Genomic DNA, 25,418 nt, shown 5'->3' on the forward strand with positions numbered 1-25,418 from the left:
CGCAATTGCAATGAAAACAATGTTAGACCTTCCTATTCTTCCTAACTGACCCCATCACCTTGGCTAAATTACATGAACCTGTGAGTTGTCTTTTAGGGAGCAGGTCCCTAAAACAGGCATGTTTTGGGAGATTGGGGGAAACTGGAGAACGCAGAAGAAACCCACATGGACATGGGGAGAACATGTAGAACGCCACACAGACAGTAACCCAAGCTCTGGATCAAACCAGGGCCCCTGGAGCTGTGAGGCAGCAACATTACCCATTATACCACCTTGCCACGGTCTAGGATTTTTTTTCCCACTTACCACGTCCACCTTTAAAGGAAAATACGGCTTTTTGTCTTAGCATTTTACAAATGTGAGAAGCCTTCTTTTAAAAAGACGACATAGCATACAACAACTTGTCACTTCTTATCGCTATTTTGGCATAAAATAGCATCACACCACTGGAGTGCTCTGTCACACACTCTATAAGCTATAGAGTATGTATAATAAGGTTTGGCTAATAAATATGTTGGTATAATGAAGGTTTATAAATATTCATAGATTTGACATCTTGTTAAGTGACAGAATCAGGCAGAGATTTATAACTCCTTACCATCTAGTTTTTCATCATAGTGTGTCTAATTAGTGCCTAATGCTATAATGATATACACAGGTGCACAGGATATTAGTTGCCAAGCTCACAGTCTTAATCAAATCTAAGGAGACAAATATAGACGTATTGCAGATGGGAATCTGTGAGGAGACATCAGCCTTGTGAATTTATTTACAGCATGCTGAGTATCTGTATGTGTGATGGTGTAGGGTGCCTAGAACACCTACTGGCAGGCTGTCTCCGCTTGGGTTTCCTCCAGGTTCTCCGGATTCCTCCCACCTCCCAAAAACATTCTGATAGGTGGACTGGTGATTCAAAATAGCCTCTAGGTGTGAACGATTGTGGGAAAGTGTGCACGCATGGTGCCGTGCGATCTGGGTTGAATCCCTACTGGGATAGGCTCTGACCAGGATAAAGCAGATGAATGAATGAATGAATGAATGAATGACTAAACCATGCATCTCAATATGTCTGTTCATTAAATTGTTCACTCAATGAATTATTCATCTAGTCTATGCTAAGAGTTTATATGGAATAGAAGTTAATGACTAGTGTAGAAAACCAACATATTAGGGGATTAAGTAGATCAGTAAACTGCAGGCCATGAAAATACTGTATGTTGATCAAAGTCAGTCTTCAGCGAATGAAGACGGAGCACGAGACCAGAACCGGCTACTGATAGCTACACCATCACTGGGAAATACTGAGAATTTTAAGAAATGGAGAAGCAAAAATGTTTAAAAGTTTAAGATAGCAAAGCAATGTATGCTTCTTTAAAATAATCTGATCTAAGGGGTAACATTATTGATATTAGTGCTAACTAAGGCAGTCTTAAATGAAAAATTTATGAAAGGTTGCTAACATTCTATTACATACATTTCTTTTTCACTGTCAACAAACCTGAATGTTTTTGATGTGAATAGTGAGAACAGCACTAACATCTCAGTTCACCAAGACCTTCTAAGCCCATGGTCCATCACTTCTACCAGTTTGACTATAGCACAGGGAAAAGGATAATCACATTTTGGATTGGATTGGATTGGATTAAATTCACATTTAATCATCGTGTCCTATATTCTGTTTTAATTCTGTTATATCTGTCTCAGTTCTGTTGAATTGTATCTCATTAATCAGGCCAGTACTGAGTTTAAAGCTCTCGCTGATAGGTGGAGCCACAAGACACGGGTGGCACTTTAGATGCTGTCGCTATAGAACAGTTTTCTTAATTCACAGACTATATGAATTATCAAAATGCTGAATTAAAAAAAAAAATCGACCATGCATTTATTTATTTACCTTTTTATAAAGAATGTCTGAGCTGTTTTTATTAATACGTTATCATATAAAAGGATGCACACACATATAGGCTGTTCATGATGTCGGTTCTGGTAGAGAAAGGGTTAACTGCGTGAAAATGACACACTAAAGGAGAAGGGGGAAAAAAAATAAAAACGTCCACACGCCCTGTGTTCCACTCCGCGGTTTCTTCGCTGTAGGCTCGCTCGCGCTGTCGGTGAAATTAAGGGGACGTGATGAGTCGCGCTCGCACGAGCCGCTCGCGAGCACGGCGCTACTGAACGCTGCTGCTGCGTGATGAGATAAAAGCGCGCGGCTTCGCTCTGCTTCTGTTTTGTTCTCGCGCACCGGCTGAGCGCTCGCGCTGCGGTATCAAGGGCCAAAGAGAGAGAGCGAGCTAGACCGAGTGCGCGCGCGAGACACTCAGCCACGAAATGGTCCTGTGCGTTCTGGGGTTTCTTCTCCTGCCACTATGTCTCCAGATGGTCGGGTTTACACATGGTGAGTATTAGCGCGCGCGCGAGAGAGAGAGAGAGACAGAATCCGTCTGTAGCTTGCGCAACGAAGCTGCAGAAAAAAGCACGCGATTTCTGCACGTTTAAGATGCCCCCGAGCAAATCATACTGGTTCATTCATAATGTAAGTGCAGTATGATGCAACAATGTTTCTGTCTAACATAGCCCGGATACCGGCTGTAACCGATCCTTCATTGTGTAATTGACTGCTTCATTGAGCGTTTGGGCCTCCTTCAAGTGTTTAGTAGCAACGTGCAGCTTGGCACGTTTTTATCCTCATGCACCGTGAAGGACTTTACCCCACAGATTTCAGCTGCTAATTTCATTTCCACTCGTGCATTGTAATGACACGCTTGCCCTTAATTTATTTATTGGAGGAGCTAATTTATGGATTAATTCTTGGACATGGTCTCGAGCCGGTGGTGTGCTTTGGGAATTGTGTATGTGTGTGCTATGCAACAGTGTAGATGAGGGCCGTGTGTGCGCAGATTACCCTCACATTGCGTAATTGCCATTTAAACAGGTGACTGTCATTTGACACAGATTTCACCCTTTGCCTCAAATGTTCTCAAAAGGCCATCATATGTCTGTGTTTTTATATATATTATATTATCTATATATATATATATATAATCTTTTTTCAATGCTTCTTTTGTTTTGCACTGAGGATTTCGCACTCTCATATAAGCCTTAACCAGGTTTAAACAATTTAGTGAGGTCCACACTGCTAAATTTGTACTACATTAATTGCCTGTTTTCGATTTTTTTTGTGCAATCTTTCCATTCTTTCATCAACTGCTCTGACTCCAGTTAGGAAAAAATAAAAGTTCACTCAGGACAGCCCAAGTTACCTGCTGAATTCAGCCTCCAAAAATAGTCATTTTCTAACTATCTTAAAGGTTGTTGGGTGTCTTTTTTTTTTTTTTTTAAACCTGAAGGTTCATGGTTGTTTCTTAATATTAAACAAGCGCATAGTATTGAGTTGTTTAGTTATTGAAACTTTTTAATGAGGTTTAACAGCCTCACAACTGAAGATAGATCACAATTTCTTACAGAGCATTTTCTTTACTTGTCAGAATTGAACTGATTTCATCTTAAAGAACAATAGCGCAGACGTCCTGCCGTTAATAAATCATCTGTTTTATCTAATTATTAATGTATATAATACTATACTAAACTGTACCATTCCTTGTCACTGGGGTGGTACTCTTAAACAGCCACCTTGCGTATATACATCTTTTACCTGGAAGTTCCTTTAAAACTTTCCTCTAAAAATCTAATCACAGTCCATTTATGCATCATAAATCTTTTACACACTATCTGGAATTTCAGGCGCAAGATGCTTATTAAAGGTTCAAGAGATAAGGGTACGACTACAGTGCTAAGGAATTGTACAGTTTAGTACATGTTCTAATTTATACGTTTAGAATTTGAAATAACTTGGGTACTTGTTCTGTTTTCTGACTGTTCATGAATTAATGGTGTTATTTAAGCACTTTAATTTTAGTAATGCTCTTGCATGACTGGTAGTCATGCATCCCATATTGACTACTTGTATATAGGTACAGTATAGTCAGTGCAAAATTAACACTAAATAGCACAGTTATCATGGATAATTGACATTTGATGTGATTTGACATGGAAAAATGATGTCAGTTGGACCCCACTCCCCAAGCTTGGGCTGCTTTGTTGGCATTTCTAATTCTTCACCTTTCCCCTTACCCATGATCCCATTAGAGAGTGTTGCTTGGTTTACTTTAAGTGGAGGAACGGTTGTTTGCTCTGTTCATCCAGAGAAAGAGGTGTGTTCACTTTGATCAGAGGTGTTAGACTTCAGGAGGTAGGGAAAGGTACAGCAAACTGCTGAATTTAGCATTCTGCCTCATTAAACACACCTGTTCATCTAGTCAGCTGTTTTCCCAAGGCCTCTACAGACAGATTTTCCTCCGAAGACTAGTCAGCCATTATACTTGTTATTATGCCATTTCTGTTAAGTTATATCTTGGACCTTGGGTTATTGACTCCAAGGCTGTGTTATGTCGTGTCCACAGGGTCATTGCCTTCTAAAAGGCACACGATGTCTCCACTTGACATGGACTGACATTTGTACAGGGTTAACCTGGGGGGGGCAGTTTTTAAAGAAAGAATTAACGTCTTGCTTGTTTTAATCAGACAGATTCTGAACTTGGATAATTAAAATAGAAGGTATACTACATAATAAAATACAAGACTTGGACACAACTATATTTATTTGCTTTTGTAAACTCGTATTAAGATGGTTAAAGTTTAATACAGTGAAGGAAAGTGATCTATGCAAGTTGGTTGCAGTGCATCTAACCCAATTTGTAGGTAATGTATGCCCATTCTGGGGCTCTGCAGATAGCAGTTTATCAGATATTGTAAAACACAGGAAACCTATATCTGCTGTGCATCAAATGACTGTGGCTAAACATAACCTGCCCTATATAGTGGGATAAAAGCTTACTTCATACTCTACATCATGCATTTGTATAGGCAGTAGGAAAAAACTTGGGATGCAGACTTTGTTCCCCTACGGTGCATTACCAGTGCAATATAGTTTAGTGTTTTTGCCTTTCAGATGACATGGTTCCTAGCCTTTGGGTAATGATTAAGCACTTTGAGTTAAATCCAGTTACTCCAGTCCTCCACTTAATATTTTTACTCGTCATTTAGGAGAAGAGGGCAGCACAGGCGTCCCTCTCACAGCTCCAGGATTCCCCGTTCGATCCTGAGCTCAGGTTATTGTCTGTGTGGAGTTTTGCATCTGATTCCCCAGTTTCAGTATATGGATTGGTGACTCTAAATTGCCCCTAGGTGTCAATAAGTGTGCGAGTGCCCTGCAATGAACTGGCATCACAACCTGGGGTGTAGTGTTCACGCCCTGCACCTGCTGTTTCTGGGATAGGCTCCAGGTCCACCACGACCCTGACCGGCATAAAGTGATTATTGAACATGCTTGAATGAATTAAGGAGGGGACAGAAGTGGCCATTGTGGTGACTTGCTATTTTTTTATGAATGGTCTATAAAGTACTAAGTTGCTATCTCTGGAGTCCTGATTTTCAGTAGAGCATTATGTGTACATATCTATCTACATAAATTTTCAGGGGGTTTTTTCCTGCCACAAAATGAAAGTGATTTCCCTTCCTTACTAAAGAAAACCCTGAAATGTAAGTATGCTTATTATATCCATCCGTTTCCTCTCTTACTGGGGTTTAGTTGAGGTTTTACTCTGACTGGCAGTGCCAGCCACCTGCTCTGTGACCCAAACTGATCCGGGGCTTTTGCGTAGCTGGATTGGTCCAGACAAAATGTCACTCATTAATGAGTGTTGCATTGTTTCCATGCAGCCGATGTAGGGTCAGTGAATGCAGGCTGGTCAGCTGTGGACAGCTGCTGTTGCCAGTGCACTACTTTCACGTATCTTTGGCTGCCGGCTGTTTGCGTCGCTCTATTGCTCTAGTATTCACCTGATTTAGCATGGACTGCCATTAGAGCGAACTCTCCTGAAGGGACATCTGCCTGAAGAGAGTACACTCTTCCCTTTTCTACCTCCTTGAATGCATCACATGAAGGCGTTTTGTAATTAACCGTTTAGTTGAATCTGGGGGTGTGAAATGAGCCAGAATTCTAAACTCTCCAGTGTTGTGGTCCTCAGGATTGCCCTCCGTTAGACATTATCTTGAACATATGCGTCTGTAGGTTTGAGAAATGTAACCCTGCCAGGTGCACATGGTTCCTGAAAGCTTCTTGTTTCCTTGAGCGCTTGAACGAGATTCAGAATGGAGGTGTAATGATCTATGGATGAATCAGTGAACGAATCGGATTCCCCCGTGAATCAGGATTTGACTTCTGTCTGATCATGGACTTGCTCAGATACCCTAGTTGTGAGTTCTTCCTTCCTACCTAGAAGCACACTACTGGCTCCCTGTAATCATAGCAAGGCTGCTCATTAAAGCCTTGCTATGATTACAGGGAGCCAGTCAGAGCTTCATAAATGCGTTCTATGCTGCTAAGCACACAGAGCTGTGTGCTTTTGTGTAGCAGTTAAAGTACATGTCTAATTTTCACCCACTTAATCCAGTTTAGTCTGCACGGATGAGCAGGGCACTCCTTGTGTAAATCACATCACTTCTGCTTTAAGTTTAATGTGGCTAATTGGTACATCCTCGTATACAGTATAAGATACTTGTCAGATAATAACCATGTGATCCTGAAGCATTATGCAAATGAAGGTGTTTTGGAGATTTAAAAAAAAAAAAATGAAAGCCCTTTGACTCATAGCTTTTAGTGCTGTTTACAGTATAGGGGATGACTGCATCTGATTAGTGCTCCGAATATTTGTATATTTCAGATATATATATCTGTGTTCGGATTTAAACCCGAAGTGGTCATAATCTAAACCAATTTATTTACATTTACATTTATTCACTTAGCAGATGCTTTTATCCAAAGCGACTTACAAATGAGAAAGATACAAGCAAAGCGATATATCACGCAGAGAACAATACAAGTAGTGCTACCATACAAGATCCATTAATTGAATTCCAGAAGAAGCAAAGTGCAGAGTAGAGGTGTATGTGCAAATTTTTTATTTTTTTATTTACATTTTTTTTTTTTTAATGAGTTGGTTAGGTGTTCATGGAAGAGGTGGGTCTTTAGCTGTTTTTTGAAGATCGTGAGAGATTCTGCGGTCGGGTTGAGATTGGAAGTGCATTCCACCACTGAGGAACAGTTAGTGTGAAGGTTCTGGAAAGGGACCTTGAGCCACACTGAGTTGGAACTGCTAAACGTCGGTCGCTAATCAATCGCAGATTGCGAGAGGGAGCGTAGGCCTTCAGGAGAGAGTTGAGGTAGGAGGGTGCTGTTCCTGACAAGGTCTTGTAGGTGAGCATCAAGGCCTTGAACTTGATGCGGGCAGCTACAGGAAGCCAGTGGAGGGAGATGAAGAGGGGTGTGACATGGGTTCTCTTGGGCTGGTTGAAGACGAGGCGCGCTGCAGCATTCTGAATCATCTGAAGGGGTTTGATGGAGCTGGCTGGGAGGCCTGAAAGCAGTGAGTTGCAGTAGTCCAGTTTAGAGATAACAAGAGCCTGGACTAGTATCTGTGTAGCCTGTTCGGTGATGTAGGGTCGGATTTTCTTGATGTTGTAAAGGATGAACCTACAGGACCTTGCAGTTGCTGAGATATGGTCTGTAAAGGTCAAGCCGTCATCAAGAATCACCCCAAGGTTCTTGGCCGTCCTGGTTGGCATGAGCGTGATTGAGCCGAGCTGTACAGTGAGGTTGTGGTCGATTGAATATTTATTTGTTATTTTATTCATGTATTTATTTTAAGTAGAGATTTTCAAGAGTGTGTGTTTGTTCATCTTCCAGGGTTTTTTTGTTTTGCTTTTTTTGTATCTGGCCTGCAACAGTTCTAACAAATAAATCATTTTAAATGAATAATGTTACGAAATGGTTTTTTTTCCGAACCACGAGCTTCATATCTGGCCACTTAGGGTTAGGGGAAATGAAAGTAAAAACCACCTGTTTGAGCAGCTTGATACACAGCTCAAGACTCAACCAGATGCCACGTGGATCTTTCTGGAAAGTTTCCTGATGAACATGAATAGTGTGCCTCCTATTTGTATCTGTATGTTTAGAACTTAAATTATTTGTTTTTGAATAATGCATATTCGGTTATATCATTAGTACACATCAGTTTTACCTTTCTTGATAATGGATATAGAGTAATAGTCTGTCACTTTCACTTGACCTTTCACTTTCTCGCCACCTCAGGCTCGCGAATAGAATGTGAGCCATCACAATTCCAATGTGGGAACGGACGCTGCATCCCATCCGTGTGGCAATGTGACGGTGATGTGGACTGCACTGATGGAAGCGATGAGAACACGTGTGGTGAGTCATTGTTTGCGTGTGTGAACCTGTATGTATTCCACTGGTGTGAAACTACATGATGTGGACTTTGAACTCTGCAGTTTATTGAGTCTCACACTAGTTTAGAGCACTGATGTAATTTCTAAGCTAAGCTGAGAAACTGCAGTGCCACAGTACCTTAAATTATTGACAAAAACCAGGCTTGCGAACTACAGATCTGCATTATTACACAATGGGAGCCATAAGGTCCCCTTCTGGATGATCCAGCTCTCCTTGTATCTATGGTAACTGGGTCATAGAGTTTGGGGGTGGGAAAACAGTGTGTGAGGGAGGGGTTGGCACAGATATGAGTGAGATACACTAATAAATTACAGCTAGCACTTACAGTGAAGTCCTCAAGGTTCCAATCCTTTCCTGCATGATGGTCCCAAAGCGTGCTCTCCTACGCAGTCTAACCCAGTGAGTGTAAATTTCTAGTCCTGCGGTGAGCATGCTAATTTATGTGTCTGGAGCTCTCCAGGCACTTCTGGCCATTCTAGCCACCGGAGCCTATTTCATTGGAGTGCACACTTGTTGCTGAGTGGACATGAAGTGACTGATAATAGGGCTGGGCTTAGTGCCCAGGGGGAGATGGGGTTCCTTGTAAAGTTCTAGGGCATGACTGTTGACATGAAGAAAATATACATTTACTTGTCACTGAGGTGTATAGCAAGTTGGCAAGGCAAATTGTCATTTTATTGCCTTCACCTTTTCTGTTCCCTCTTGGTTGGAACAGTGTGTATGAAGCAACACACTGTGTCGTGCTACACACGACCCCTTCTGCTCTCTGCACCTGCCCAATCCATCCTGATGCCCTACTTCTGGTTGGAGTTCTCATCAGTTGGAAGTTACATGCTGCTGCTGAGGATGACCCCACATGGTGCAGTCTAAAGATCATTGAGATTACTGAGGATGGTACCACTTAAAAACCTTAAAGATGGCTTTGGACCTCAATTCATATGAACAGTTATGCTATGATGGCTGGGACTGCAATTGCCACAAACAGTTTTGCACTCAAGTCTTCATCAGTGAACAGTAGAGAAGTTAAACAAAACAGACTTCATGTAAAAAAAATAAATTAAATAAATAAATAAATAAATAAAACCTGTAATGAATTTCCTAGTTACACAACAGCACTATTTTTGATCATGTAAGTATATTTATAGAAGGGAATTATTTGTAATCGCACTATCCGGTGTCAGCCAGATGAGGATGGGTTTCCTTTTGAGTCTGGTTCCTCTGAAGGTTTCTTCCTCATATCGTCTCTGGAGTATTTCCTTGGCACAGTCACCTCTAGCTTGCTCATAGGGGATAAATTCATACATTTAAAATCTATATCTTGAATGTATATATTTCTGTAAAGCTGCTTTGGGACAATGTCCACTGTTAAAAGCGCTATACAAATAAAACCGAAGTGAATTGAAGCGGCAGGTCTGAGCAGTTCAGTCATGGCTGGCTGTGAAGCAGATTTTTCTGGGCCAGAAAAATGGTTAGCTGAAAATGATCAGCAGAAGCTGGAACAAATTTGTTAGTTACATCACTATGCAACACTGCCATGTATAGTATTTCTAAGAAATGTTTTGAAATTATGATTATCAAATGTCTAGAAATATCTATACACTGTACAAACTGCACCTGTAATAAAAATGTGATTTATCCATAGCTTGACCATTGCTTTTGAAACTGCAAAAGAAAACACAAATTGGTTATCCACTTATCAGAGTTTTTGTGCAGTAAAGAAGCACAGAGGACATATTCTGGGACATGGCTTTCGCGTACGATGTAAAATCTTTTGCTGAGCTTGTCGTTTTTCATTTTCCTCACATATTTTACTTTTTAACCAGGCTGAAATGTTAAAAGCCCTTGAGACTTTTATTTTAATCCTGTCTCCATTGCAGTGAGGAAGACATGCGAGGAACAGGACTTTGTCTGCCGCAACGGCCAGTGTGTCCCCAAGAGGTGGCACTGCGATGGAGAACCTGACTGCGAAGACGGCTCGGACGAGAGCATTGACGTGTGTCGTAAGTCAAATAGGCTTTGTGTGGTTTCCATTGTTCTCTCTGACAGTTATGTTCACAGAAATGGTTTTGAGCAGTTGGTAAAAAGAGAGGGGTAGAGATTCTGTCAAAGCCATTAAATCAGAGTGCGTTCAAGTCTGTGTCCAAACCATAGTCCAAATTCCAATAGAAGGAGTTGTTCAACAGCATGCTTTACATCAGTGAGTGAGTGGGTGGGGTTGGGAGAGAATGAATCAGGAAAAAATGTGACCGGAAATTATACTTGTTTTTTTGTTTTGTTTTGCATAGCTTCATCTCCCTTGAGTCACTCATTTGTTGCACGTCCAAATGTGTCACGCTGCAGATGTCACTTCATCCGAATTCAGCAGCTGTGTCATTTATGGTAATGGCAGCAGATCAGTCAGTGTGTCTGGTCAGGTTACATCCCACTGCTCTGTGTAACTCCAGTGTGTTGTCCTTTACTTCTGGCTATAGAGCAGTTAATCAATCCTCACACAAATACGAGCAGCCGTTTTAATCGGGCATAGCGAAAAACTCTGCCTGTTGGTGAGATGAGCTGAACTGAGGTTGAGGGGGAAATGCTATCCTCATTCATAAAAGGACAAACATCCCACTTTTTCCATCCTTTTTTGGAATATTGATGATATTTTAATAATGATTTAAACACCATTGCATTGCATGTATGAAACATTCATACATGTCCATGCTGTTGAATCTGATCAGAATGTGTTGATTAATTTGCTATAACAGCAGGCCAATTAGAGGTTTATATTAATCTGTCTGTTCTTATACATGATTTGGTTCTATGGTGACCTTTATGGTGGGCACATAATCGGCCTCTGGGTATAACAAACAAAAAAAAAAACATTAGAGCCATCCTCTTAAATGTCTGATTTCATATGTGAAGAGTACTGATCCATTGTATTTTGTGTTTTGTATTGTTGCGCAATCCACCATGATATTTTTATGTCTTGGACATGTTCCACGTGGCAGGCATCCAGAACACTTCTAGTTTGACCAGCTGTTGAAAGTCAGTAATACGTGGAATGATGGTGTGTGTGCGTGTGCATGTGGCTCAGTGTACGTGTTTGAGATCATACCTTTAGAAGGCGTGTCCTGAGCACTGGGACTGCTTGCGTAGGTTATATTAAAGATTGATCCTTGCTTGTTGTGACCGTGATCTTACACTGAGTAAGTGACCTTTTGACAAACATGAGGTTGTGGGTATAAATAGTGAAATACTGGAACCTATTGTTGCCAAAGGAGAAATTCTTTAAGTAATGGTTTACGTGTATTTCCTACACATGCTATGGAACAGATTTTCTTCAGGTTGCGCCTGTTAAAGCTGATATTAAGCGCATGTACTTTAACCTTAACAAAGAATAGACTACAGAATGACTTTCTTTCAAGGTTTTATGCCTTTTCAAGGCAAACCAATTCATCAAGTTCTACTGGTTCCTTGGAGTGTTTGTCCAATATTTGTAGGAGTATGCAAATGTTACTGAATAATTCTCCTAGGATTAAGTGCAGGTTTTTTTGGTAACCTTTTTACAATAGCATGTTTTAAAAATAAATAAATAAATAAATAAAATACAAAGTCTTGTCCTAACTTGCTGCTCTTTTATTCAGACACCAGAACTTGCCGTACGAATGAGTTTAGCTGTGGCACAGGCTCCACATTGTGCATTCCTGTCTCTTGGAAATGTGACGGCGAGAGAGACTGTGACAACGGAGAAGACGAGACGAGCTGCAGTGAGTCAGCACCTGTCTTAGCAAAGATTTTGTGACGAATGATCTGTCCGTAACACTTTCAGAGGAAGCTGCTTAGAGGACATAGCCTCAGGGGTCATATGATGCAAGTGTAGCCATTTATTGCATGTGACAAAGGGTGAGTCAGCCATGGCTTAGGAAACCGTTTCAGTATTTAAGAAGTGTTCCTGGATAGTTTACGGAGCTGATGCAATGCAAGAAAGACCTAACAAGTTCCTATAAAGCACCGGTTTCCAACCCTGGTCCTGAAGAACCCCCTGTGCTGCACATTTCAGTGTTTTCCTGCTCTGACACACCCACTTCAACTCAGAAAGGGATGGTAATTAGCTGATGAGAATGTGGTATGTTGGGAGTATGGAAAACACTTCAGTACAAGGGTACTCCAGGGCCAAGATTGGGAACTGGTGCTGTAAAGAGAGGAAACGTAATCATTTACATTTTTACTCTCTCATCTTACCTCGCAAATGTTTATCTTTTTAATATTATTTCACTTCTTGTATTTTACTGTTATTGTTAAGCACCAGTGCACCAAGACAAATTCACTGCACATGTAAACCCACGGTACTTGGCAAAAAAGGTGATTCTGATCTTTGTTGAATTTGACCTGCTTGTGTCCATTTTTTTGTTTTATTCGTTTGGTTTTTTTTTTGTTGTTTTTTTTCTTTCTCCTCCCTTTAGGTAACATCACCTGCTCTCCTCTGGAATTCACCTGTGCCAGTGGTCGTTGTGTCTCCCAGAACTTTGTGTGTAATGGTGAGGATGACTGCAGTGATGGTACTGATGAACTGGACTGCACTCCCTCCTCCTGCGGCCCTAACCAGTTTCAGTGTGGCAACGCAACGTGTATTCCTATTGGTTGGGTGTGTGACAATGATGTAGACTGTCAGGACCAATCGGATGAATTGCCTGTGCGCTGTGGGAGGAACCCTACGCTGCCGGCGAAATGCTCAGCTAGTGAGACTCAGTGCAGCTCAGGAGAGTGTATTCACCGCAAGTGGCGCTGTGATGGAGACGCTGACTGCAAAGATGGCAGCGATGAGAGAAACTGCCGTGAGTGGCTTAGTTTTAGGATGGCAATTTTTAATAGTTTTTTTTTTTTTTTTTTTTTTTTTTTGTATTCAGTATTTACTAAGAGCTAGCAGTGTGAAGCAGTCCAGGACTGCGTCATCATACTAGGTGACAGTAATGTGATACTGGGTGACAGTAATATTATCCTGTTATCAAACTACCCAGCTGTTTGCCGGGATTCCATGGGTGTGAGCTTACTCCTACTAAAGGCAAGGTTAAAAATCCACCACTGCCTTGGCTAAATGCCAAACAGATAAGGAGGCGGTGTGTGTGTGTGTGTGTGTGTGTGTGTGTGGCGTTCTGTTAGAGGTCAGCTCTCCTGCATGGTTTAGCCTGTAAGGTGACTCGCAACTCTGTTTTTCCATTCCCCCTGCAGCGCCTCGCTCCTGTCGCCCGGACCAATTTAAGTGTGACGATGGCAGCTGTATCCATGGCAGCCGGCAGTGCAACGGTTTCCGAGACTGTGCTGATGGCACGGATGAAGACAACTGCAAAAACCGTGAGGCCCACTAAAACACTAGTCATTTCCAATCTCTAGATGTCCTACATTAACCCTTTTTATAGACACAATGTTGCATCAAATTAGGTCAAATGTGCACAAGATGTGTAGTAGTGAGAAATTGGGTCAAATCCAGAGTCAATAAACCGTTCCTCCTGGTTATTGTAGGAATGTTGTAATTAATTATATTACCTTAGGGTTTCAGGTTTCAGTCTCTGACACACTGCATACTGACTTGGCATGCAGAAAGAGTGTGCATGATTTGTTATTGCCTATGGCTTTAGTATCGTTTGTGTATATAATGTGGTTTTCACAGTAACTTTCTTTTCTTCTTCCGTTCCCTCGCTACTACAGTGACTCAGTGTAGCGGCCCAGACAAGTACAAGTGTCGGAGTGGAGAGTGTATTGAAATGAGCAAAGTCTGTAACAAGGTCCGTGACTGCACTGACTGGAGCGATGAACCGATAAAAGAATGCAGTAAGTGAACATCATGCAGAGTTTCTGTTTCTGGAACAGTTTTGCTTTGTAGAAATAAGTTTTGCACGACACATGGAGAGTTGATTATAGAGGTGCTGTATAAACATATACCGTCATCTCCGTAGACTGTATATAAAGAATAAATAAACAGATTGTGGCACATTAAAGGTTTTGGGCCACCATAAGCTGGCAAAAGCACAGTGTATGTTGGCATAGACTCTACAAGTCTCTGGAACTGTACAGGCAGGATGAACTCTTCGTCCAAAAGATTCCCTTAATTGGTGTTTTTATGATGGTGGTGCCTACGTGAGTGCTCAACTGGTTCATGTTTTAATAGGAGCAGTTGCTAAAGTGACATTTGCATTTAGACCTATGGTAGATACTGTAAATAGGCTTGAAATTGGTGGTGCATATTCGGTAACTGTAAATCCTATAAATTAGTGTGATGTCAGGAAAAACTGATAAGCAGCTGTTATTCAGGTGATTAAGAGTGGCAACTGGATGCGATTTAGATCTTCAGCAAGATAAGCATCTATATAGAAACCCCTCAGTACAAAGACGGATGCACAGTTTACTGGTTCACTGGTGTGAAACCATAAGCACTGGTCTACAGAGATGTGGGAGAATGTGATATCGGATCACTATATTCTCAACAAGTGGGCAAGTGCATGAGTGGTATACACTAAGAGAAAACTACAGGCCTTGTTGCTTGGACCCCTACAGTGAGGAGATCTGGCAGTTCTGGTAGGCTTCGTGGGGAATTTAAGCATGGTTTTGCTCCATTTGTCCCCTTGGAGAGAATTGTCACTGAAAATCATTAGTAGTGTTGTGAATAATTTGTATACATGTGGGATATAGTATATGGTCTGTTGTACAACCCCTGGACAAAATGATGGAATCGCTACACTTGGTGGATGTTCACTTGGCTTTTTTACTTCGTAGTAAATGAACAAATCAGATATGACGCACAACAATTTTTGTTCAATAGCTGAACATTCTGGCTTTGTGAAACCTACCTCAAACAAGTTAAATTAAATTGTTTTTAATTAATGGCATATTGTTTTCCAGATCAAGTAGAGAGGAAAAACTGTGGAATCACTCAATGTTGAGGGGGGAAAAAAATATGGAATCAACAAAAATAAATAAATAAAAATACCAATTGGTACTTCGTTGCGCCTCCTCGGGCTTTTATGACAGTCTAAATTCTTTGAGGCATGGACTTCACTAATGAAAAATAATATTCTCCAAGCTGGTTCCAACTTTCTCTAATAGCGGTTGACAGATCAGCTTTGCAGGATGGAGCTTTGTCATGGACCAATTTTTTGTTTAATTTCCACCATAAATTTTCAGTCGAATTGAGATCCAGACTGTTTGCAGTCCATGTCATGGAGTTGATCTGCTTTTCCTGAAGAAAAACCTCAACATTTTTTGGTCTGTGGTAAGATGCGTTATCATCCTGAAAAATGACTTCACCGGATATATTGTCTATCAGTGGAATGAGAAGTGTCCAAAATTTCAGTGTATATGTTTGCATTGACTGTTGATCTCCCCCAGGTCGTTTACCTGACCTACAATCCCCTATCATAAATGATTGCTTCTCTTTAGCCTACTGTAAACTTGGTTTCTTCTGTTTAGATGTTAGTTCTGGTATTCGTTTGGCTTTTCTATACGTAAATCCCATTTCATTCAGCCGATATCTTACAGTTCTGTCTCAAACATTGACTCCTGTTTCCACCCATTTGTTTTGTTGCGTATTTTCTATTTTCAAGGCATATTGCTTTGACTTTTCTATCCTGATGTTTTGACGCCTTCCTCAGTCTACCCGTATGTTTTCCTTTTATAACCTTCCCATTTTGTTTATACTTGCACCAAGGTTTAGACACAGCTGCCTGGGAACAGTCGACATCTTTTGCCACACTCAGTGTTGATTTCCTTCTTGAAGGAGTTTTAAAATCCTTTCCATTGTTTCAACTGACAACTCACTTGTTGGAGCCATGTTTCCTTTCAAAAAGTCCAAGGTTAAGGTCTGTAAGCACTCTCTCTTTTAACTGCAGACTAATTTGCATTTTTAGACTTGTGCTGGTATTTTGTTTTAGAAATTCAAATTATAAGGTGATTTCCATAATTTTTTCCTCAACATTGGGTGATTCCATAATTCATTTCTTCCCACTATTTGATCTGGGGGGGGAAAAATATGCCATTAATTAAAATAATTTCATTTTACCCGAATGAGGCATATTTCTCCCAGCCAGAATATTCAGCTATTAAACAAAACTTTTGTCATATCTGTAACTTGTTTATTTGTTATAAATAACACAACCTAATTTGTTATTTATTATGGAGCAAACAAGATGGGTGAACATCCTCTAAGTGTGGTGATTTCCATTATTTTTGCCAGAGGTTGTATTCTCTCTTGAAGAACCCACTTTTCTCTTTGTTTAAATCCTGCCCTATGCAGCTTTGGTTGATTTCACATTTCTTATTCTGCATGGCATTGTGGTTATGAAAGAACAGTGTTTAATTGCAAGCAAATATTGACTTGCTGTGTGACTCATTTTATTGAGCATCCCAAGGACTTGTCTCTCTTTCCACCATTCCTCACACATTGCCTGTAAAATATTGAACATTGTGTAATTCTTTCTTTTTCTTTTCATTTCAGATGTAAACGAGTGCCTTCTCAACAACGGTGGATGCTCACACCTGTGCCGCGACTTGGTGGTCGGCTACGAATGTTACTGCACGCCTGGGTTGCAGCTCCTCGATCATAAAACCTGTGGGGGTGCGTGCAACTCTATACTGTTCAGATAAATGATTGAAAACAGGTCTGGGTCTGTTCTTCAGTGGAGCTATAAGAGATTTGGAGGAATTTCCTTTCCCAAAATGCCATTTCATGCAATTACCATAGTGGTCAGTAGCTGCTTTGTTTTTGTAAATGCTTCAGCATTCTCTTCCTCCCTTGCAGATATCAACGAGTGTTTGAATCCTGGGATCTGTAGTCAGATTTGCATCAATCTGAAAGGAGGCTACAAATGCGAGTGTCATGAGGGTTATCAGATGGACTCCAGCACAGGAGTGTGTAAAGCAGTAGGTAGGTGAGATTGTGTTGAGTGCTGGAGATAAATCATTGATCACTTGAGCTCCCAAGGCTCTTGGAATTCACTGTGGGAGGTTCCTTGATATCACACACTGAAGGTTGATTTTGCCTGGAGCCAGTTTATCATCAGTGCTGATTGTTTTGCTAGGTCAAGTGGGTGTGCATGTACACATTCATAGTGCTAACAGGCTAGCTACGCAAACCTTGGTTGGACTTGAACATTCATAAGCCACATGATTGCTGGTAGCTTCGGGCTAGACCTTCAGCTCTATCTCCTGCATTGTAGGCAAAGAGCCTTGTCTGATCTTCACAAACCGGAGAGACATCCGGAAGCTGGGGCTGGAAAGGCGCGAGTACACACAGATAGTAGAGCAGCTGCGCAACACTGTGGCCCTGGATGCAGACTTCAGCCATCAGAAGATCTTCTGGGCTGACCTGGGACAGAAAGCCATCTTCAGGTATCTGCACCACCCTGTAGTGGGTGGGTGGATAGTAAATGTTGGAAATACATTGACATGATTAAATGAGATTAAATTTTGCTATGACTAATTTTTAATCAACTATTTTGTTTTTATTTGTATTCACAGTACAGTACTAGACAAGCGTGATGATGTGAGCAGACACACCAAAGTAATTGATGTCCAAATGCCTGTAGGGATAGCAGTGGACTGGATCTACAAGAACATTTACTGGTCAGACCTGGGCAGTAAGACAATAGCCGTGACCAATTTCAATGGCACGAAGCAGAAAGTATTGTTTGACAGGGACTTAAAGGAGCCAGCTTCGATTGCAGTGGATCCTCTCTCTGGGTAATTTTGTACTGAGAAAACAAATTGTATACCTTCTGTTGATCTCCTTTGTGGATAATATATAAATATGACTGTCTTTGTTTGGTATGCCTTGTCCTGACATTCAGGGTTGTGGGGTCTCGTCAAAATTTTTAGCCCAGACACCTGACTCTAGCCCGAAAAGATTGGGCATTGGAAAATGGAGATGGATTTTTTATTTTTTTTTTCCCCCCTCAGTCTTTGCTTTGAAAATAACTTCACTATGGTGCACACACATTTCTAATATGCAACACACCTTTTTATCATATTAACATTTATTCAGTCCCCCTAGGATTTTGCATTGCAGAGATTAACGCAAAATCAAGCAAAACTCTGATATATGTTTACAGTTTTTCGAAATTACCAGATTTCCAGTGGATTTTGGCTAAGACCTCTCGTATGATGTCATCAGAACACTCATTCAGCCAAAGCTTTGTTTGATTTGCGTGCTTCGTACCTGTGTGCAACTAAAAGGTCTCATTTACCAGCGAACATTACTGCAAATTCAAGTAATTTTCTGGGGGAAAAAAAGCACAAAAAACTTGGAAATTTCATCACAAATTTTGGAGATGGGGGGGGGGGAGCCACAACAAAATCCAGCATTTTTGGCTGTAACAATCCCCCCCAAAAAACTCTGCGAAATCCTGTATAGACTGTATTATCCACTCAATTTCCCTTTGAAAGTCTTTGCAATACATCTTAAAGAACAGATAAAGTATCTGCACTTACATGTCCATTAATAGCCTATGTCTATGGAAATTGATTATACTTAATTATGCTTATCTGCTTTAAAACAAAATCTGTGCAGCTGCAGACAGAACAAGCTCCAAAAAATGCCACCCTTGGAATTGTTTTTTCTTCCCCCACCTGCAACCTTGTTACAGAATTAGCCCACAAACCACAACCTTGACCCAGTTTGTGTATATAGGATATTTAAACTGTTGTATAAATCTTGTCTCAATGCTTATTATACATCTACTGAGTGGTAGCTTTTTTTTTTTTGTTTGAATTTGTTCTTCATTGCTTGATAATTTAAGAAAAAAGGGGGGAAACAATAATATTTTTGTTGCTGGTGGTTGTAGGTTCCTTTACTGGTCAGACTGGGGTGAGCCAGCTAAGATTGAGAAGTCTGGAATGAATGGGGTAGACAGACAGGTCCTGGTTGAAACTGACATTCAGTGGCCCAATGGTATTACCCTTGGTAAGTACTGGTTAAATGAAGTTTGAGTGATGATGAGCAGGATGTTACATTTTATAGCTACCTGTTGTGGAAATAATGTTGACTAGTCCTGCCTCTACAGATCTGATCAAAAGCAGACTTTACTGGGTGGATTCCAAGCTGCACACACTGTGTAGCGTGGATCTGAATGGAGATAACCGGAAAAAAGTCCTACAGTCCCAAGACTACCTGGCTCACCCCTTTGCCCTCACAGTGTTTGAGGTATGAGCATCTCAATCCTCTTCTCATACCATGTTCTGTCTCTATGTTGCCTCAGTGCCTCATGAATGAACAGCCAAATCTGATTATATATCCAATTTATAATGTGTTTTACTAGAGCAAATAGTCTGAAATTCTGTATGGACCCAAGTCATGTTTGTGTGATTTAAAAAGCATTCCTCCTTATACTCCATGTTGTCCAAGATGTTACAGCTTTGGCTGTAGTAATTGATCAAAACAACTTGTACCATAGTTGTTAATAAATAAATAAATAAATAAATAAATAAATAAATAAATAAAATGGCAGTAGGCGTTAACCCTGGTTCAGATACATGCAAATAAACCACATCTCAGAAATAAAGGTACCAAGCTGTACTTTTCCTTGTTGCTGGGTGGTACTATCAGTGGTTGCACATCTGGTACTGATGTCTATTAACTAGGAAAGTGCATCTGTGGTACCTTTTTTTAAAATTATCTTTTACAGTAGTGATCCATAAGGTTCCTTTATGTACCTTTTTTAATGGTTCCAGGTAAAATATACATACTAATTTTATTTGTATTTAACTTTTGCATACTATTTATTTCTGAAAAAACGTCAAAATCTACACCTCAGTCTTTTGATTGAGCGATTTTTAGTTGGCAAGTACCTCTCAACACCCTCACCTTACTTGTTTTGACAGGATCGAGTTTTTTGGACAGATGGTGAGAGTGAGGCTATTTATGGGGCAAACAAGTTTACAGGATCAGATGTGATTTTGCTGGTCAACAACCTGAACGAACCGCAGGACATTATTGTCTACCACGAACTCGTACAGCTGTCCGGTGAGTGCATTAGCATTAGGGATGGCAGCCATGAACCAGAGAGAAACATGGTGTGAAGTCATTCTGAGATGATTGTAATGGGACAGAAGACCTTTGATCAAGCTGAAGGTTTTTTCTATTTCTCTGTAGGCATCAACTGGTGCAATGAAAAAGTAGAAAATGGAGGCTGTTCCTACATGTGCCTGCCAGCGCCTCAAATCAACAAACACTCCCCCAAGTATACGTGTGTGTGTCCCGAAGGTCAGGAGCTGGCCTCAGACGGCTTGCAGTGCAGACCAGGCAAGTATCTGGCACCGTAGGGGTTAATGAAGTTTCTCTATTCGTCTGCACCCTTGTTGTGTTCACCCTCCATTCTGCAGCAGTTTCCTTTGCATTTATTTGCTCTGTGTCCACCACCTCACCCCCTCTGTGCCTCTCTTTCTCTCCTCTTGAAGCTAGGCTTGGGCTGTCTTCCTTTGAATACTCTTTTCAGAATATGCCATGCTGAGTAATATACAGATGGGACTTGGCATTGAAACCTAACAGCACAACACTAAGGGGGAATCCTTAGGAACTAAGGAAGGTTTTAAGGACAAACATCACTGCATGAATACTTCTTTGGCTCTTAAGCCTAAACAAAATAAGAGGCTTTTCTTTACTATGCAACACATTAGAGGTAGCAGGAGAGCCCTCTAATTGCCTCCATGAAGAATGCAAGAGCATTAAACTGTTCTCTCTGACTCGATTGCTTTCAGTAGATGAAGATAAAGAACTCTAACTCCATTGTGTCTGAATGGGCCAAGCTTTCATGGGCCCTCCCTTCAGAGTTACGGCTAGATCAACAAAATGAAAACGGTAGTTTTCTCCTCCAGTAAAGAACTTGTATTCCATGGGCACGTTCGAAACCGCCTCAGATTTACATTTAGTTTGAGAATTTGAGTTTGGTTTACCCAGAGTAATGGCTCCAGGTGGTGAGGATGTTTTACTTATACAACATGTGTGACACCTGAGTGTCTGGGATTGAGCTAAAGGGTCACATAAGAGCAGTCAAAGTCACAGCAAGTGCTTAGAGACATGGTTTTCTAGGCTTTCCTACAAACAATACTAGATCAAGAAAATCTGTATCTGAATATAGTTTTAGAGATGCGTTTTTGGTACTTTGTCAAGCTTTAGGAGACTGGTTTAAACAAAAATATTTGGGTCATTAAAATAGGAATACTTTTCTACAGTATCTTAAGCCAAGCTTCCATGTTCGTTTGGATAGATTTCAGCAGCAAATCCATTATTTTTCTTTTTGTGTACACCAACTTTGCGTTTTAATTTTAATTTCCCAGCCATTTACCATATTAGCCAATTCAGTGGCAATTTTTTTTTTCTACCAATTTCACCAAAAGTATTTGCCCTGTCATGAGTTTGAATCACAAAGATGTTACAGCCATCCATGACCCAAAATTGGCTGTACTCTCTGGGCAGGAATGGGGGGAGGGGGCATTACCGTGTCTCCCCTGTCAATCACAGCAACACTAACCAGTCATAGGTGTGTGTGTGAGCTTATAGATGTTGAAGGTAGGAAACTTTACACTGCCTTGCAATGCAACATGAGCAGCCTTTGGAAAAGGCTTTACATGTCTCAAAGGAAGCACATGTTGGGCTTCACCCATCTGTTTGGTAGCTGTCATGTGATAGGAGAGTTGGCTTGTGGGTGCATATTTTCATTTCAGCCCCCTGCTTGCTTCCTAAAGCTCCATTGCTGATTTTTTTTTTTTTTTTGCCTTTTGAGTCTTAAATAAGTAGTATAGGTGGCTTTATATCGCTGTGCTCTTTTGTAACAGTGGCATCTACAGCCGTTCCACAAGATGAAGGGCGGGTGCTCATACACCCCACACATCGTCCAGGTAATTCAGTCTCCCACTGCAAGTCTTTAGACTGCATGTGCATGAAAACCATCCAGCCAAACTGGCTTCATGGCTTTAAATGTAGTCCTGTAGCATACGGTGGGAACATCTTTCAGTCAAGCTGGAACCTAAAGCCATGTGTTTACTGTTTATTTTAAATGACCTTGTGGGTCAACAATGTTAATTTAAGTTAAGTGATGCAATACCCCCCTCATTATGGCCATCTGTTAATCTCATGATTAATATGGGAAGACTTACAGCAGAGGTCACTTTGCAAATAATAGATATCTAGCACAGCACTATGACCTAGTTTCAGATACAATGTTTAACTCTGCCTGTAAACACTCACCAACTTTGGCCAACTTCTTTGCAGCCCATAGCCCTGTGGTCCATCTGTCAGATTGGTTGATGACTCACCTATCTACAGTACATATTGGTTTAAGAAATAACAATGTTTCTTTTTCTGCTACTGAAACTCCTTCCCCAACATTCAGACACTCCGAAACCCAAGGTCGCAATGCAGTCAATGCCCACTGGTAAGCTCTGCCATTTTAGCCGAGTGCTCGCTCTGAATACTACTAACAGAAGTTTGAGAGTAGATCCTGTGTTGCGTTAGACTCTTCAAATAGCCTCCGCAAATACCTGTGCTCAGGGTAACTAAACGGCAGCTGTGAAATTCCTGGTTTGCTGAAAGGGGTGCCGTCTGTCTGTCGAAAGCTTGTGCTGTTATACTTTTCATTTTAAGCATAGGTCCATTCATCCACTTGTATTCTCATACCTTGCATGTGATCACCCTTTAGGGTTCATTTTTAGGTAGAGTTTTTATTTGCTTCATTTTCCCCTAGCAATCTAGTTCTGTCCCTAATTCGAATGGACTAGCATGTTTGTGTTCTTTAGTGCCCCACTGATCAGTTTATAACTCCTTCTCATCAATCCATATAGAAAGAAATCTCAGCACCTCCATACATGAGGTGAAATCAGCCAAAGGATCAGCTGCAGCTTGGGCAGCTTTGCCAGTGTGTAAGTCATCCTACTTTTCCCTTACTATTGGAAACATGTAGCATTTCTTGGTATAAAGTTTAAATCTCTCTCTCTCTCTCTTCTGCAGTGCTGCTGGCCATGACTGCAGTTGGGGGTTACATAATGTGGCGGAATTGGCAGATGAAGAATAAAAAAAGCATGAATTTTGATAATCCGGTGTATCTGAAGACTACAGAAGAAGACCTGAACATTGACATAAACCGACAGACTGCCTCGGTTGGTCACACGTATCCTGCTGTGAGTGACTATTTTTATTCAGTGTAAAAATGGAAATGTTAATTAAAAAAAAAAAATAATAATAATTCCATCACTTAATGTCGTGAACACATTTTAAATTTAAAATCTTAAGTAGTTTCATATAACAGGGATATGAACTGGTTTATATGATTGGCTTTCTAGTTGAGCATATACTTTAGGGTATACCAGGTTGGGTTTAATATTTTCTCAACTTATTGTACATCAGAAATAATTCTAGCTCACAGAAATTTTAGCCCATTTACTCCCGTTTAGTCCATTTCCTATTCCCACCCACTAGCTAGCTCTGGCCAATAGATACCAACCAGGAAGGGTGGAAACCATCATGTGCTTCCTCTGAGACATGTAAAGTCACTTCAGCTTTTCAAACTGATGCTCATGCTGCGTCACAGAGAAGCGTAACACACTAGGTGGAAAGTGCTATCTGCCCTCTTCCGCATACGTGAGCTCACGGACACCCACGATTGGCTAGTGACATGCTTGTTGATGGTGGAGAACGTAATGCCATTTCTCCCACCCACAGTGCACTACCGATTTTGCTGTCTTGGACTCTTGGGCATGGATGACTCCATGTTTATGGATGGATGTAATGGATATTCTTCTGTTAAGCCTTATTCGAGCTGGATTAGTTTTATCAGCAGTCTGTAGGTTTCACAAGCCTGAAAAGTAACAATTCCTGAGAATTACCTTATGTATTTCACAAAATACCCCTAGTATTAGTAATCTTGTTCGAAACGACCTTGTGATGATGAATGACAAATTGATGATCGGCATTGCCACGCATAGACCCGGAGTTACTGAGCATCACATCTGTCAGGCTATGATGTCTATCCGTCATCATTTGGGCACAGTACACAGACTATCCTGGCTGAATTGTATAGTTAATTCCCTTACAATGAATCTCAACGTACAAATGAATCAAAGTCAAAAAGTGTTTCTTCGTTATTAGTCATATTAACATAGCTATTGTGACGTGGTCATTCTTATGGATCACCTTTTAATTGGTTTGTTAAATGTCTGTTCTTTTTCAGATTTCTATAGTAAACACAGAAGATGACATGCCATAACCAGGTCTCTACACTGCTTCTATTTATGAACTGTCCACTTGGGACACTCGCCAAACACTGCTGTTCCAGCAGGCTGACAGTCAGATGCCTTCCGAAGTGCATTTCTCCATTGTTTCTTAGGGGTGATGTGTGTCTTTTTGTGTGAAATACGTTGACATGCTTCCTTCTTACAATAAACATGCCCAAAGCATAATATAACCGAGAACGTGGCCTTTTCCTGATTCTGCCACATGCAAAATGATTGACCGACTCGGAAGCTCTCACTCTTTACGAGATAAGAAATTGAAGAAAGAATCTAGACATGGCTAGTTCGGTTGATCATTTTGTGCAAATGAATGTTTAGATGCAATCCAAATTTTTAGGTAACCATCTTGAAAATGTGTGGTGTTTTCTTTTTTTCTTTTCTTTTTTTCCCCCTGAGGAACATTTACCTCCAGAACTACATTCTTCTAATGATTCTTGTGTCCATGCTGGGGAAAACTGTAAGCTCTATAAGAGGAGTGCTTTTGGAAAATTTGTAAAATGCTGTAAATATCCCAACTTCGAGTAATCAGGATCCTCCAAGCACTTTGGTCAAATGGTCATATGTAAATAAGATTGTATACAATTGACTGAAACAATTTTTGCTATGGTGGGGTATAGTACCAGGGTAGATTAAAATGTATAAAAAAAAAAAAAAAAGAAAAGGTTTGTTAAACTATTTTGTATGTTTGTGCTGTTCCTATAACCTCTTTTTTTATAGCATTGTACAGGAAGGAATAAATGCTCTGTATTGAAAAAATTTGGAAATACTTAAAATAAAAGGAAAGTGTCAGTTGAAT

At 40.7% G+C, this 25,418-nt stretch overlaps 1 protein-coding gene across 2 annotated transcripts; it reads left to right on the plus strand.

Moving 5' to 3' along the window:
- Positions 1–1,991: 1,991 nt before the first annotated feature.
- Positions 1,992–25,417, plus strand: vldlr (very low density lipoprotein receptor). Of its 2 annotated transcripts, XM_053645553.1 has the most exons (20): positions 1,993–2,395; positions 8,210–8,329; positions 10,246–10,368; positions 11,995–12,117; positions 12,814–13,185; positions 13,580–13,702; positions 14,057–14,179; positions 16,839–16,958; positions 17,142–17,267; positions 17,560–17,731; positions 17,861–18,082; positions 19,183–19,301; positions 19,402–19,541; positions 20,219–20,360; positions 20,490–20,639; positions 22,172–22,234; positions 22,729–22,770; positions 23,177–23,254; positions 23,343–23,512; positions 24,562–25,417. In XM_053645553.1, the coding sequence occupies exons 1-20, from the start codon at positions 2,329–2,331 to the stop codon at positions 24,595–24,597; spliced, it is 2,631 nt and encodes an 876-aa protein (XP_053501528.1). In that variant the 5' UTR covers positions 1,993–2,328; the 3' UTR covers positions 24,598–25,417. The 2 variants fall into 2 exon arrangements, with proteins under 2 accessions (XP_053501529.1, XP_053501528.1); XM_053645554.1 differs by lacking the exon at positions 22,729–22,770 and having other exon boundaries at positions 1,992–2,395; positions 22,172–22,259; positions 23,160–23,254.
- Position 25,418: the final 1 nt, after the last annotated feature.

Source organism: Ictalurus furcatus, chromosome 16, assembly GCF_023375685.1.
Source record: "Ictalurus furcatus strain D&B chromosome 16, Billie_1.0, whole genome shotgun sequence".
NCBI lineage: Eukaryota > Metazoa > Chordata > Actinopteri > Siluriformes > Ictaluridae > Ictalurus > Ictalurus furcatus.

Coding starts and splice junctions, on each gene's coding strand:
- vldlr (XM_053645554.1), top strand. CDS start 2,329: ATGGTCCTGTGCGTTCTGGGGTTTCTTCTCCTGCCACTATGTCTCCAG. Junction 12,118..12,813: donor AGAAGACGAGACGAGCTGCA/GTGAGTCAGCAC, acceptor TCCTCCCTTTAG/GTAACATCACCTGCTCTCCT. Junction 23,255..23,342: donor TTGGGCAGCTTTGCCAGTGT/GTAAGTCATCCT, acceptor TCTCTTCTGCAG/TGCTGCTGGCCATGACTGCA.